The sequence below is a fragment of the Mustelus asterias genome, chromosome 2 (genome assembly GCF_964213995.1).
Source record: "Mustelus asterias chromosome 2, sMusAst1.hap1.1, whole genome shotgun sequence".
NCBI classification, from domain to species: Eukaryota; Metazoa; Chordata; class Chondrichthyes; order Carcharhiniformes; family Triakidae; genus Mustelus; species Mustelus asterias.
In genome coordinates this window covers 2,336,501-2,352,696 of record NC_135802.1, presented here as the reverse complement: position 1 = coordinate 2,352,696, position 16,196 = coordinate 2,336,501, and the positions used below count along the sequence as shown (strand labels likewise).

Sequence of the window (16,196 nt, the reverse complement as noted above, 5' to 3'; positions counted from 1 at the left end):
TTAAACTCCATCTGCCACTCATCAGCCCACTGGCCCAATTGATCAAGATCCCGTTGCAACTGGAGATAACTTTCTTCACTGTCCACTATGCCACCAATCTTGGTGTCATCTGCAAACTTACTAACCAAGATGATCACAGGATTAGATAGGGTGGATAGTGAGAGCCTTTTTCCTCGGATGGTGATGGCTAGCACAAGGGGACATAGCTTTAAATTGAGGGGTGAGAGATATAGGACAGATGTTGGAGGTAGGTTCTTTACTCAGAGAGTAGTAAGGGCGTGGAATGCCCTGCCTGCAGCAGTAGTGGACTCGTCAACATTAAGAGCATTCAAATGGTTATTGGATAAACATATGGATGATATTGAAATAGTGTAGATTAGAGGGGCTTCAGATTGGTTCCACTGGTCGGTGCAACATCGAGGGCCGAAGGGCCTGTACTGCGCTGTAATGTTCTATGTAACCATGCCTCCTACATTCTCATCCAAATCATTAATATAAATGACAAATAACAGTGGACCCAGCACTGATCCCTGAGGCACACCGCTGGTCACAGGCCTCCAAGTTTGAAAAACTCTCTACAACCACCCTCTGGCTTCTGTCAAGAAGCCAATTTTGTATCCATTTAGATACCTCACCCTGGATCCCGTGAGATTTAACCTTATGCAACAACCTACCATGCAGTACCTTGTCAAAGGCCTTGCTAAAGTCCATGTAGACAACATCAACTGCACTGCCCTCATCTACCTTGGTTACCCCTTCAAAAAAAACTCAATCAAATTTGTGAGACATGTGAGAATCTGTGGAACTCTTTGCTGCAGAAGGCTGTGGAGGCCAGGTCATTGAATGTCTTGAAGACAGAGATAGATAGGTTCTTGATTAATAAGGGGATCAGGGACTATGGGGAAAAGGCAGGGGAATGGGGATGAGAAATATATCAGCCATGATTGAATGGCTGAGCAGACCCGATGGGCTGAATAGCCTAATTCTGCTCCTGTGTGTTATGGTCTTATGGCGCTGAGAGGCTGCAACGCTAACCACCAATCCATACTGATGCAACACCATCACAATCTCAACTGCAATAGCTCCAACTTTCTGTTGCCTGCCATAGGAAGGAGATAAAGACTTTGAAAAAACTCGATGGCCACTCACTGGAAAACTGCCTAGGATAAGGGAATGCATTCTAGTTTGGAACTCTGGGTTATATTCCCTGAACGAGGTGATTAAGGGGTGACTTGCTGGGGGAGGCGATGGCCTGGTGGTATTATCGCTAGCCTATTAATCCAGAAACTCTGAGGACCTGTGTTCGAATCCTGACACAGCATATGTTGGAATTTGAATGTGATAAAAATATCTGGAATTAAGAATCTACTTATGACCATGAAACCATTGTCGATTGTTGGAAAAACCCATCTGGTTCACTAATGTCCTTCAGGGAAGGAAATCTGACGTCCTTACTCGGTCTGGCCTACATGAGGCTCCAGAGCCACAGCAATGTGGTTGACTCTCAACTGCCCTCAGGTAACTAGGGATGGGCAATAAATGCTGGCCAGCCAGCGACGCCCATGTCCCACAAATGAATAAGAAAGGGAACTGACTTTTCCCTCTAGTACAGGAAGCCGAAGAAACACAAGGCCTTACAACATCAGATAAGCAGCTGAAGCAAGGTATTATTTTCTTTCTCCGTTCTTCTCAGAATATGCCAAGAATGTGCAATGTACAGCTTCCAATGAATATATTCCAAGGACAGGAAAGAATTATTAAAATGACTAACAAAATGGAAGAGCAGGCTCAAAAGGCCAACTGGATTTGTTCTGCTTCCCATTCAGTTCCCTCAGTGACATAAAATTGCTCTAATTTCTCCAGTTTTCCTTTTAACCCTGCCCTTTTTGTGTCACTTTTGTGACTCTGAGTCACGTCGAGCTCCTACTCATGCTCAATAATCAGACTGCACGTGATAATGGAAGCTTGGACTGAGTGTTTTAATCAGTACAGTTTCAGTGTGTCCTCCGACTGGTTCTCTATTCCTCCTTCATATACCACATTATTATTCAATGTTCTATTTGACCAGTCGATTGCTGCTCCATAATAAGACACCACAAACACGTAGGATGAGAGGAGACCTAATAGAGGTATATAAAATGTTGAGAGGCATAGATCCGGTGGACTCTCGGAGCCTTTTTCCCAGGGTGGAAATGGCTGCTACGAGAGGACACAGGTTTAAGGTGCTGGGGGGTAGGTACAGGGGAAATTTTTCACACAGAGGGTGGTGGGCGAGTGGAATCGGCTGCCGTCAGTGGTGGTGGAGGCAAACTCAATATGGTCTTTTAAGAGACTCCTGGATGAGTACATGGGACTTAATAGGATGGAGGGTTATAGGTAGGCCTAAATGGTAGGGATATGTTCGGCACAACTTGTGGGGCCGAAGGGCCTGTTTTGTGCTGTAGTTTTTCTATGTTTCTAAATAACAGGTCTACAAAACTCGCCATCACCACCCAACCTTAACTAGATTTAAAATCTGCAGTGTCAATACTCAGGATTAGAGGGAACAAGGAAACAGGTGGCCTTCTTTCTATATTCATGACAGAGCTCGACTGGTAAAAATTAAGCTTCCCTTTTTACCTCATTGCAATCAATTTCTTAATTGCCTTTGAAGTTAGTGCCCCAGCCTTCTAGTTCTCACAAGCATCTTTAATCAAAGTTACTCCATCGATGGTGATAAAGAACATCTCAAACACTGCTTGTCCCAGCAAGTGAACTGCAGCATTGTGCCAAGCACTGCTGGGACACCAGCTTATTTTGAAGTGTTGTATGGCCCATGATATTTAGCACCCTGAAGCTGGATTCCAGCTTTCACTGGGAGCCTTCAGTGATAGTGAGCCCACCAGTGCTACTCGGCCCTCAATAATACAAAAGTCTGGAGTAAGGTGACAGAAAAGAGAACCTTGTGTTTCATAGTGACCGAGTCCCAGGACATGTCGATGCTCTTGATTGGTCCAAATGGAGCGAAAGCTTGTCGGATGGTATCTTCTCCCAGCTCATAGTAAATTGATCCAACGTAAACACGACACATGATCGCCAGTGCACGCTGCCTCTGCGCTGCCATCTGATCCAGAGAGGGAATGGAAGAAAACAGAGTGAATATGTACAACCAGGCAACACTATTTAAAACACCCTAACAGACAGAGTCTGGACAGTAGGGACAAGTAACAGAGCATTACTGCATGTGGTTAAGTAACAGGGCTAATTTTTCAGGAAACTTAGCTGCTACACTGCTGTATGCAGATCTTAATTAACAAGTGCAGTATAAAATGTCTAGAGAAAAGAGCTAGCTCTTACTGCAGATTATACAGCCTTAAATAAGCATATTAAAGTTTGTCAGAATGGAGCCATTAAGGCATGGCTATAACTCATCTTTTACAGGCTAGAATGTCAAATCATCAGTATGAAGAACTGTAGGAGGGGCCTTTACTTCAATTAAAACGCAGTCTCTGCTCACAGCACTCTCCAATGAGGTGAAAGGCAGGGGGGCCTTGCTACAGTCCTGTGTATTAATGTACTGTCTGTAGTCTCATTCAGTGGACTTGTTTCATGGCGGTCCGGTAGTGTGACACCAACTGCACTCACACCCTAAAAACTAACTGCACTCACACCCTATTAGCTAGGGAAGGGGATAGGTGAGGAGAAGATTGGAGAAAGTGAAAGAGATTTCCAGAACTGTACCACACCTGAATCCACCAGCCTCAGCTATGGTCAGCACTTGGAAGCTCTGGGCCAGTTTGGCAAGTTTGGGGCAGGGATCTCGTCTTGGGCAAAAAAAAGAAAGGATTAAGGAAAAGGGGTGATCAGGCCAATCACGCAATAACATCGCACTGACAGAGAGAGAAAAGGCCTGGGCTACATTCTCCCTTCAAGTGGGAAGGAGGCATGAAGCATTGCTGCAAATTTGGAAAGAACACAAGGGAGAGGGAGATAAGAGGGGGATAGAATTAAAAGGGGGAAAGTAGAAAACACAAAATCTCTATTCCCCCCACCACTCCCACAAAAAGAAAACCGACAAAACAGTTGTGGAAATTATTCCAAAAAGCAGTCCAGATGTGATGAGAAGGGAAACACACACAGACATGCAAATGTCATTGCGAACTGAAAACCTAGCAGTGGAAATTTCCCCAAAGCTTAACAGTCTCACTAATAAAACGTACAACAAAACAGCCCTTATGACAACCTCCAAAAGATAATGTTGATTCAAACCAATCTTCTCAACAGGAAAGAGCAAGTGCTAATCTTTTGATGGCATTTACTCTCTCTCCCCTCCTCCCCACCCCTCCACTCCACCTGACACACTGTCTAAAGCATTAGAATCTAGTTACCTTGTGTGCCTGCACAGGTGCTTACAATGCCAGATTACCACCACTGCAGCAGAGGAGCTAAAATTGCTTACTCTGCTTTTAACCAAAATAAATCACATTGCTCAAGACATTTTGAAAACTCCAAGTGTTAGTGCTTTTTGACAAAAGTCCCTACCTGATCTTTGGAGTCGAGACAATCGCACAGTTCCCAGCATGCCCATTTTCGAAAGGAACCCAGTGTCTGATGAGAGGAAGTCACTTATGAAAAAAATCTAATAAAGCCTTTTTAACTTTGAGGTGACAGTAAGTGTTATGGATGTAGGTACGCCAGAGTTCCCGCTGGGATTTTAAAAAGTGAAGTGGCCTGAAAATGTTAAGTCCCCGTTTTCTTTTTAAATTTTTCACCATAAAGGCATAAACCATAATTAGTGCTTTGTAATTACTGCAATCTCCCATAGCAAAAACTTGTGTGTACTGCACTCAACACATTGAGACTGTACATATTCGGTTATATACAGTGAAGCCCCCTTATTGTTACTGCTCCTCTATACCCCTCTTTGCACACTGTCCAATACTTTCTCAAACATAGAACTGATTCAGTTAGTTTGGATAAATCAGTAGCTATTAATCACTTAATGCACTCTGATCTCTTGCTCCCCCCCCCCCCCTCAATCCCCTCAGGACACAGACTATGTCGCTTTCTCATCTCGAAGGATGGCTGCACACTGACAGAACAGATGAGATTTTTGAGGAGAGTTAAATCACTAAATTTGCAACAAAATTTACAAATGGGGTTGGGGAAGAGGGAGAAAGGGTGAAGGGAAGCAGCAGGGAGTGGAGAATTTAGAAAGAAAGGGTGTACAAATCACACGCTGAAGGGACCCAGAGTGCAAATATCCAGCAGACCTAGAGCCATTCACCGACTGCACAACAACACAGTTCTTCCGCAGTTTGACAGGCTGAGTGCGACAATAAAAGGGCTTCCGTATTGAACGTTTTTCACTATGGGACATCTCAGTATTTTATGACTGGTTTTGATATGATACCCACTACCCCTTCCCCAACTTTTAATCTATCCTCAAAAGATCAGTGACAGGACAAATCTACTGAAATTTTTTAATCAACAGGAACCCTGATGTACACATACATAGTTTCAAGTAAGCTCATTTTCAAAAAGGAACCCAGACTCTAATCAGAGACAGACTCAGGTTTGATATTACTGAGGTGACAAATAAAGAAAGGATGTGTGTGGACAAACAGTCAGACTGGTGAAGATTTCAAGCAGGCAGAGAGAAAGCACCTAGAACCCAGTACTTGAACTATCAAAACAGCAAAACTACTGAGGCTCGCAAGGCAGCCAAAGAAACAGAAAAGAAAATGAATGGATGGTGCACTGCGATTCAGAGTCCAACCAGCAAGCTGGATACTCAAGACTTCCAGCTAAGCCGAATACTATAACTGCACTACAAACTCCCTCAATGCCAGTATTTTAAAAATTAAGACACGGGCACATGGTCACACAGGCTTGGTTTAATGTGAGGCAGAATTAGTCCAATGTGAGCATACATGAGCACTGTAGCCTGCCTACGCAATGACTTTATCAGTCTGACACACTGCTCACAGTCCGAAAGATAACTTTAAAACAAATTTCTCCACAATGTAACAACACCTTTTCTTGTACCCTCCAGCCTGGTTAAAAGTTAACAATAAATAAACAGGTCAAAGCATTGGAAACCACAGCACGGCACCACTATCAAGTTACAATAACATGTGTAACATCAACAGTTCCAATATTTAGCTTTGGATGCACAACTTTTCTCCTCAGTCTACCTTAAAGCCCAGAGGGGTTATCCCAGCTGTGTACAATACAGGCCAGTGAGGCTCAGCAATCTTCCCTGGCGGGTCTCTGGTTTAGCTAATATTATAAACTGTCCTCCTTCAAATCAGCCACAACTTCTTGCTCAAAAAACCCACCTTGCTTCTGCATTTAGAAAGGTCTGTCACATTGCCAACCTCCCCTTCCTTCCTCAACTCAATGTGCTGTCGCCTCCCAAATTCTTCCCCCGTCTTCCCAGGGCTCCAGGTTTAGATCTCACCATTCAGACTTCTACCCATACCACAGTGCTGGAATAGCCTGCATCATAGAATTATAGAAACCCTACAGTGCAGAAAGAGGCCATTTGGCCCATCGAGTCTGCACCGACCATAATCCCACCCTTATCCCTACATATTTACCCGCTAATCCCTCTAACCTACGCACCTCAGGACACTAAGGGGCAATTTTGGCACGGCCAATCAACCTAACCCGCACATCTTTGGACATCAAAGTGACATCTTGTGACATCAAAGTCACAAAGGATATCACAAATGCCTATGACCTCCATGACCTAATCATTCTCAGCCTGTCTACATCCACATGATGCCCCTTGATGACATTCTGCAAAAGGGCATCAAGTTCCACATGTAACATTGATAACATCCAGTCATACTTTACATCTACCTCTCAACCTTGCACTATCTCCAATTTGTCAATCTGCATGTCCAACATCCAGGCTGATGAGCAGAAACTCTCGCCAAAAAAATATTGGGAAGAGAGAAGCCCCTGCCACAAGCACCATTCCCTCACCGGACTCTTCCTCTTCCTGCCCACTCAGGCTGAACCTGGCAGTTTGTAGCCTTCACGTCATATTTGACCCTAGAATAGGTTAGCTTCCAACCAATCACGCCTGTAACACTGTCCAACTCTATCCTCCCCCTGAAGCTTTCACACTTAAACATTGTTACCTCTCGACTGGACTATTCCGGTGCTCCCTTAGACAGCTATCCGTCTGCCACACGTAAAGTTGAGCTCATTTATCCCTTTCCGAACTCTTATCAAACCTTACCATCACTCGTATTCATTGACCTACACCTGGTTCTTGATCTGGCAACACCTTAATTTTTAAAATCCTCATCCTCACTTTCAAATTCCTCCATGGCTTCCTCCCTCCCTACCCCAATCATCTCTTCCAGCCCCACAAAATCTCTGCTCCTCCAATTCTGGCCTCTTGCGCACACAATTTTAATCGCTCCATCTGGAACAATCTAGATCTAAAACTCTGGAACTACTTCTTAATCCTCCATTTCCTATTTTATGACTTTTCTTAAAACCTATCTCTCTGACCAAGCTTTTGTTCAGATGCCCAATATCTCAATTGGTTCAGTGTTAAATGTTGTTTGATAAAGCACCCGTGAACTGCTTCGGGACATCTTACCAAGGTACAGGTGCTATATAAATGCAAGTTGTTGTTGTTTGGAAGTGGCCCCAAGCATGTGTACCAAATGAGAAATATTCCACAGGCATGTACACCCAGTTATTATCCAGCCAGATTGCACTGTCTTTACACTCATCAGTTTAAAACATCTCTCACTTGATCCACTGAATCCATTACAATGTTGTGTAATAGCTGATTTGGATCTGTTCAGAATATATCTGCCTGCCTCACCAAATGTCAAAAGATGACATTTTCTGAGAGCACCAACAGCTGCAAGGGTTGTTAGTCCTCATTTTTTCAGTGCCAAAGGATTGTTTGCTTTAGTAACTACTACATGCCCTGCACAGGGGACATGAGGAAAAACCTCCCCCACCCCCCAAAGGGTGGTGGACGCCTTTCCAGAAGGCGGTTCGGTTCCCGGCTTGGGTCGCCCTCTGTGCGGAGTCTGCGTGGGTTTCCTCCGGGTGCTCTGCTTTCCTCCCACAGTCCGAAAGATGTGCTGGTTAGGTGCATTGGCCATGCTAAATTCTCCCTCAGTGTACCCGAACAGGCGCCGGAGTGTGGCGACTAGAGGATTTTCACAGCAACTTCATTGAAATGTTAATGTAAGCCTACTGCGACACTAATAAACTTAATTTGCACACTTAGTAATGTCCTTTGTGTCATTGAAATACCATACTGCCACTATTCCCTGCAACAACTTCACCTGGCAGCAACCAGGGAGGGGTGTATCATACCCACTGATAGCACAGTAGACAAGCTGCTTCAGTATTGACAAGCCCTTCATCCACACAGAGGGAAGTCTCTGTACTGCCAGCTGATAGTGCTGTAGAGAGCCCAATGGCCTTTACATCGACCTGACTTGCTGACAGGATGAGAAACACATACAGTCCCCAGCAAAAGTGAACTCAGCATTCAATGCGTGGAAATCTCTCAATGAAATTCAAGCTTAACAAGCAATAAGAAGTCTGTGGAGTTTCTGAGGTGATAAGATTCTGGTTTATGGATGGACAGACAGATGGGCAGCAGTAAAGAGGAGATTGGGGGTGCGGTGGGTCAGAGGGTGGGTGGAAAAGAGAAAATAAGGAAAATTAAAACGTTCTCCCAAGTCAGAAATTGGGCAGGGACTTGGTCAAAACTCTCGCAGAGTTTGATGTAAGCCAATCCTTTTCTTACTTGATCTGTGTCATTGTGAAGAACATTGTGGAGCTCCCTGCGTTAGCCAAACAGCCAATTCACGCATGGCAACATCAATACATTACCCTCCACCTCACTCCCCTGGACCATATATACTAAAATAATCAGCAACTGTGATGAAATTGTGAATTTACTTTTCAGACAAATATAGAAATGGAGAAGAGGTGAGACCATGAATATGTAAAGACGTGGATATTAGCAATTTTCAGCGTGTGAAATATCAACACAAATTATTCGAGTATCTATGTTTTGAGAAGGGGTTCCTGATATTACACATTTTCTAATAACCACACCAGTTTTGAAAGTTGTTGAGTGTCCTTATTTGAGCCAGACACTATCATTGTTAGGAAAGTGTTTATATTTCTAAAAATCAAGTCTAGGATTAGAATACAGGGGTGGAAAATTTTACAACCTTCAAACAGAAGGGCAGCTGGAGCCAGAAGGCAGGTTGAAATGCTGCTCATCATTGAGAAGCACCTCTTCACTGTCAATGACATTACCGGAAATGGCAAAGCTCAATGAACACAAACGCAGGGCAAATGTCAGCAGGAGAAATGTTACAACAGGTCCAGGATCAATGCAGGAAAAATGTTCCACCCCCAAAATCAGAATTTAATAAAGGGTCAGCTCTTAACAGTGCACAAAAATATAACACTTCCAATCAGTATAACAACAGAATCAAGTAACTTCTTTCCATTAGGCTTTGTTCGCCTTGCGCACAATCCTCTTACAGTGATGGAAAAGCACATTGTAGAGGTGTGTTTCTGGAATTTCTGAGCTTGAAGCAGCATGGGCAACAGAATGAGGAATTAGTTTAAGTGAAAAGCTCAAGGAAAATGTAGACTTCAAAAGCATCCAAAGCACAAACCTAAAGTATAAATTCCAACCTAGGGCCATGGATACCATTGCAGCAACTATCTCAGATCAGAGACTTTGTGGGGCCCTTCAGCGCTCTGCTCATTGCAATGCTCCATTAGGAAACAACTAATTCCCCAATAGGAAATTCCTCACATCAACAATCAGGAGTCCCAGGTTCCGCTAACTCAAACTCTTCCTCAATGCAGAAAGGAGGCTCTTGGATTCGCATCAAATAGACAGTTTATCGACCCAGTCACTGACAGGGATCCAGTTGCTTCTACATAGCAACAGAGGAACAGGAGGCCATTCAGCCCCTCAAGCCAGTTCCATCATTTAATAAAATCAGATTGATCTGTGACCTAACTCCACGCACCCATCTTTCTCCCATATCCCTTCATGCCTTTGTTAATCTAAGATTTAAAATCAAGTAATCTGACATTAGCATTTATAAAAGTCAAAATCTCTACCATCAGCCCCAACTTTACTCATGAAGGGACTGCTTCTAATTTTAAAAAATGGCCCCTAGTCCTAGATTCCACAAGCAGCAGTTTCTCTCTACACCTACCTTTGCTTAATGTCTTAAATCTCAATCCTAGTATCCCTTCATCTTCTAGATTCCAAGGAATATAACTCTAGTGTGTGCAAATGCTCATAATTTAACCCTTGGAGTTTAGGTTTTCATTATGGTAAACTTATACTGCACTCTTTCCAAGACCAGTCTGTCTCTACGGTGTGGTACTCAGAACTAATCATAGTGCTCCAGGTGTGCAGATAACACTCACGGATATGGGACAAGTGCAGAAAAATGCACTTTTCTGCACCTATGATGGTAGTTATTGTCAGTGCAGACTCAATGGGTCGAAGGGCGTTTTCTGCACTGTATGACTATGACAGAACATGCAAGTCATGTGAATCGAGGGAGATAGTGACAGACTTCAAGAGAACATAGGCTAGTGGAATAGGCGGACAAGTGGCAGATGAAATTTAATGCAGAGAAATGTAAAGTGATATATTTTCTAAGGATGCAAGGAGAGGTAATATGAAATAGAGTACAATTCTACGTGGGTGGAGGGAGGGGGTTTGCACAAGGCTGTGTGTACACCAATCACTGAAGGTGACAAAGTAGGTTGGGAAAGGCTTTATAAACAGAGGGATGGCGTACAAGAGCAAGGAATTATAATAAACCTTTATAAAACAATGATTTGACCTCAAGTGCAACAGTGGACACATGTTAGGAAAGATATGAAGACATTCGAAGAAGCGCAAAAAAAGATTCACAAGAATGGTTCATGAGATGAGAGACTTATGTTACATGGAAGCTAAGGCTTTTCTCCTTGAAGAGAAGACAGAAGAGATTTGATTGGTATTCAAAATCTTGAGGGGTCTGGACAAAATAGATAGGGAAAACCTGTTCCCACTTATGAAAGGATCAGGAACTAGAGGACACGGTTTAAGGAGACTGTGACTAGGATTTGGAACTGCCAGTGGAGATGGTTTAGTATTTGATAGGAAATTGGATAATTACCCAGAGAGAAAAGATTTGCAGGTCGACAGGGGAAAAGGTAGGGGAAGTAGGACCAGCTAAGTTGCTCTCAGAAAAGGGCCAGCTGGTCAGGAAGGACTGATCCACCTTCTTCATGACTAACCATTCTATGATTCTAAGCAGGTTTTGGAGAGTTGACGCATGACTTTGACCCCACCTTGTGTTTTGCTCCTCTAGATTTAAGGCCAGAATCGATTATTCCCGTACCTATTTACATTTTAATGATAAAGGCAAAATACTGCAGATGCTGGAATCTGAAACAAAAACAGACAATGCTGGAAAATCTCAGCAGGTCTGACAATCTCTGTGGAGGGAAAATAGAGTCAACAATCTCGATGATTTTGCAGCATTTGCTGTTTTTGTGACATTTTAATGATCTGTGTGCTTGTTCTCAAGTCTCTTTGGACCTCTTACTGTTTTGAGCTTTTCACCATTTAGAAAGCATCATGTTCTATCCATTTTCAATCAAAAGTGGATTAATCATATTTGCCTATTTTGAAGTTTATCAGCCAGTTTTGCCATGCACTTAACCTTTCAATATCTTTGCAATTTTATGTTTCCATCTACACTGTTTAAATGCTTCCTATATCTGCGTCATCAACAGATTTGGATAGTGTTACAGAGCAATCTCAGTCACGGTATGCAGGCAGGAGGTGCTCCATACTGCTGCCTAGATAGGGGCCAGTACTGCATTCAGCAACTGATTGTGGAAAGGAACTGACGGTGCTACACAAAGAGCTCCACTGCTCCTCTACCACCACCCTCCACCTCACAAATTGTCGCAAAGGGATGCTGCTGTATCACATCCAAGTAAAGAAAGTACCATGTGACAAAAATCAAAGAAATTGAAGTTACTTACTTACTCCACAAGCTAACCAGAGTCAAACACACCAAATGCTAAATTGCTGCCCCCATTATCAGATCAGAGTCCACATGATCATGTGAGATCCAGCTGCATCTTAATGGGAGCAATTGGGGCTGTACAGGAACAGTGCATGGGCCCACGGCAGAAAGCTGCTGAGCCTCAGACAAAGCAGCCTCTTTACAACAACCGGGGAAAATGCCTGCACTTCAGCTGAGCACAGAGGCTTCTGCCTCAGAGTGACACCCCCACACCTTCACAATAAAGGTAGACCAACTGCATGGGCACGTATGCAGCACAGTACCAGTGAGAGCAGGAAAAGCAGGACTGCGGGCCCTGAGCAGGACTCACCTGCAGGTTGGTGAGCTGCTGCTGCTGGTGAGCGATTGTTTGCTTGACTAAAACACTCTTAATGCTTTGTTCCATTGCATACTTCTTAGCCTGAAAAAGAAAAGCAATTGAAAAAGTTACACTTTGCCAAATCTATTTAAAAGCAGTAAGAATTAGACAGCAGTACAATAGAAATGTGAATAAAGGTATCTCAGAAAAGGGAAGAAACATGGAATTAAACCTACTGTTATTACATTGGATAAACATCCACATGGAGCAGCTGGGCTGAATAACAGGTTTCTGTGCTGTACGTTGTACATAATTCTTGAAGATTTTATTTATTATAGAGTCAGAGGTGTACAGCATGGAAACAGGCCCTTCGGCCCAACTTGTCCGTGCCGTCAATTGTTTTTAGCCACTAAGTTGGTCCCAATTGCCTGTATTTGGTCCATATCAAGGGATATCAAGGACGAAGAGAAAGCGGTAGATGTGGTTTATATGGATTTTAGCAAGGCGTTCAATAAGGTCCCCCATGCAAGGCTTCTAGACAAAGTGAGAGGGCATGGGATCCAAGGGGCTGCTGCCCTGTGGATCCAGAACTGGCTTGCCCAAAGGAGGCAGAGAGTGGGTATAGATGGGTCTTTTTCCAAATGGAGGTCGGTCACCAGTGGTGTGCCCCAGGGATCTGTTCTGGGACCCTTGCTGTTTGTCATTTTCATAAATAGAACATAGAACATAGAACAGTACAGCACAGAACAGGCCCTTCGGCCCACGATGTTGTGCCGACCTTCATCTGAAACCAAGATCAAGCTATCCCACTCCCTACCATCCTGGTGTGCTCCATGTGCCTATCCAATAACCGCTTAAATGTTCCTAAAGTGTCTGACTCCACTATCACTGCAGGCAGTCCATTCCACACCCCAACCACTCTCTGCGTGAAGAACCTACCTCTGATATCCTTCCTATATCTCCCACCATGAACCCTATAGTTATGCCCCCTTGTAATAGCTCCATCCACCCGAGGAAATAGTCTTTGAACGTTCACTCGATCTATCCCCTTCATCATTTTATAAACCTCTATTAAGTCTCCCCTCAATCTCCTCCGCTCCAGAGAGAACAGCCCCAGCTCCCTCAACCTTTCCTCATAAGACCGACACTCCAAACCAGGCAGCATCCTGGTAAATCTCCTCTGCACTCTTTCCAGCGCTTCCACATCCTTCTTATAGTGAGGTGACCAGAACTGCACGCAATATTCCAAATGCGGTCTCACCAAGGTCCTGTACAGTTGCAGCATAACCCCACGGCTCTTAAACTCCAACCCCCTGTTAATAAAAGCTAACACACTATATGCCTTCTTCACAGCTCTATCCACTTCAGTGGCAACCTTTAGAGATCTGTGGATATGGACCCCAAGATCTCTCTGTTCCTCCAGTCTTCAGAACCCTACCTTTGACCCTGTAATCCACATTTAAATTAGTCCTACCAAAATGAATCACCTCACATTTATCAGGGTTAAACTCCATTTGCCATTTTTCAGCCCAGCTTTGCATCCTATCTATGTCTCTTTGCAGCCTACAACACCCCTCCACCTCATCCACTACTCCACCAATCTTGGTGTCATCAGCAAATTTACTGATCCACCCTTCAGCCCCCTCCTCTAAGTCATTAATAAAAATCACAAAGAGCAGAGGACCAAGCACCGATCCCTGCGGCACTCCGCTAGCAACCTGCCTCCAGTCCGAAAATTTTCCATCCACCACCACCCTCTGTCTTCGATCAGACAGCCAGTTACCTATCCAATCGGCCAACTTTCCCTCTATCCCACACCTCCTTACTTTCATCATAAGCCGACCATGGGGGACCTTATCAAACGCCTTACTAAAATCCATGTATATGACATCAACCGCCCTACCTTCATCAACACACCTAGTTACCTCCTCAAAAAATTCTATCAAATTTGTGAGGCAAGACTTCCCCTTCACGAATCCGTGTTGACTGTCCCGGATTAAGCTGCATCTTTCCAAATGGTCATAAATCCTATCCCTCAGGACCTTTTCCATTGACTTACCGATTAACTTCCATTAAGTTAGCTTATAGAGGTCGATAAAATAATGAGGGGCATAGATCAGCTAGATAGTCGATATCTTTTCCCAAAGGTAGGGGAGTCTAAAACTAGAGGGCATAGGTTTAGGGTGAGAGGGGAGAGATACAAAAGTGTCCAGAGGGGCAATTTTTTCACACACAGGGTGGTGAGTGTCTGGAACAAGCTGCCAGAGGTAGTAGTAGAGGCGGGTATAATTGTGTCGTTTAAAAAGCGTTTAGACAGTTATGTGGGTAAGATGGGTATAGAGGGACATAGAAACATAGAAAAACTACAGCACAAAAATGACCTGGATAAGGAAGTGGAGGGATGGGTTGGTAAGTTTGCCGATGACACGAAGGTTGGTGGGGTTGTGGATAGTCTGGAGGGATGTCAGAAGTTACAGAGGGACATAGATAGGATGCAAGACTGGGCGGACAAGTGGCAGATGGACTTCAACCCGGATAAATGCGTAGTGGTCCATTTTGGCAGGTCAAATGGGATGAAGGAGTACAATATAAAGGGAAAAACTCTTAGTACTGGAGAGGATCAGAAGGACCTTCTTGGGATCCGGATCCATAGGACTCTAAAATCGGCCCCGCAGGTGGAGGAGGTGGTTAAGAAGGCGTATGGTGTGCTGGCCTTTATCAATCGAGGGATTGAGTTTAGGAGTCCGGGGATAATGATGCAGCTATATAAGACCCTCGTCAGACCCCACTTGGAGTACTGTGCTCAGTTCTGGTCGCCTCATTACAGGAAGGATGTGGAAAAGATTGAAAGGGTGCAGAGGAGATTTACAAGCATGTTGCCTGGATTGAGTGGCATGCCTTATGAGGATAGGCTGAGGGAGCTCGGTCTTTTCTCCTTGGAGAGACGTAGGATGAGAGGAGACCTAATAGAGGTATATAAGATGGTATATAAGATGTTGAGAGGCATAGATCGGGGGGACTCTCAGAGGCTTTTTCCCAGGGTGGAAATGGCTGCTACGAGAGGACATAGGTTTAAGGTGCTGGGGGGTAGGTACAGGGGAAATGTTAGGGGGAAGTTTTTCACACAGAGGGTGGTGGGCGAGTGGAATCCTGCCGTCAGTGGTGGTGGAGGCAAACTCAATAGGGTCTTTTAAGAGACTCCTGGATGAGTACATGGGACTTAATAGGATGGAGGGTTATAGGTAGGCCTAAAAGGTAGGGACATGTTCAGCACAACTTGTGGGGCCGAAGGGCCTGTTTTGTGCTGTAGTTTTTCTATGTTTCTATGTCCCTCTATACCCATCTTACCCACATAACTGTCTAAACGCTTTTTAAACGACACAATTATACCCGCCTCTACTACTACCTCTGGCAGCTTGTTCCAGACACTCACCACCCTGTGTGTGAAAAAATTGCCCCTCTGGACACTTTTGTATCTCTCCCCTCTCACCCTAAACCTATGCCCTCTAGTTTTAGACTCCCCTACCTTTGGGAAAAGATATCGACTATCTAGCTGATCTATGCCCCTCATTATTTTATCGACCTCTATAAGCTAACTTAATGGAAGTTAATCGGTAAGTCAATGGAAAAGGTCCTGAGGGATAGGATTTATGACCATTTGGAAAGATGCAGCTTAATCCGGGACAGTCAACACGGATTCGTGAAGGGGAAGTCTTGCCTCACAAATTTGATTGAATTCTTTGAGGAGGTAACTAAGTGTGTCGATGAAGGTAGAGCAGTTGATATCGTATACATGA

The 16,196-nt window shown here is 44.1% G+C and overlaps 1 protein-coding gene across 4 annotated transcripts in view; it reads right to left on the bottom strand.

The window, feature by feature from the left end:
• The window catches only part of LOC144504530 (poly(U)-binding-splicing factor PUF60-like), a 108,245-nt gene that overhangs the window by 40,853 nt on the left and 51,196 nt on the right, over positions 1 to 16,196 (bottom strand). For 2 of the 4 annotated variants that reach the window (XM_078229965.1, XM_078229974.1), the window contains exons 4-6: positions 12,412 to 12,501; positions 4,522 to 4,587; positions 2,942 to 3,103 (exon numbers count right to left, since the gene is read on the bottom strand). In XM_078229965.1, the coding sequence (XP_078086091.1) occupies positions 2,942 to 3,103; positions 4,522 to 4,587; positions 12,412 to 12,501 (318 nt within the window). The remainder of the gene's footprint in view (positions 1 to 2,941; positions 3,104 to 4,521; positions 4,588 to 12,411; positions 12,502 to 16,196) is intronic. The other 2 variants (XM_078229983.1, XM_078229992.1) reach the window with 1 other exon arrangement.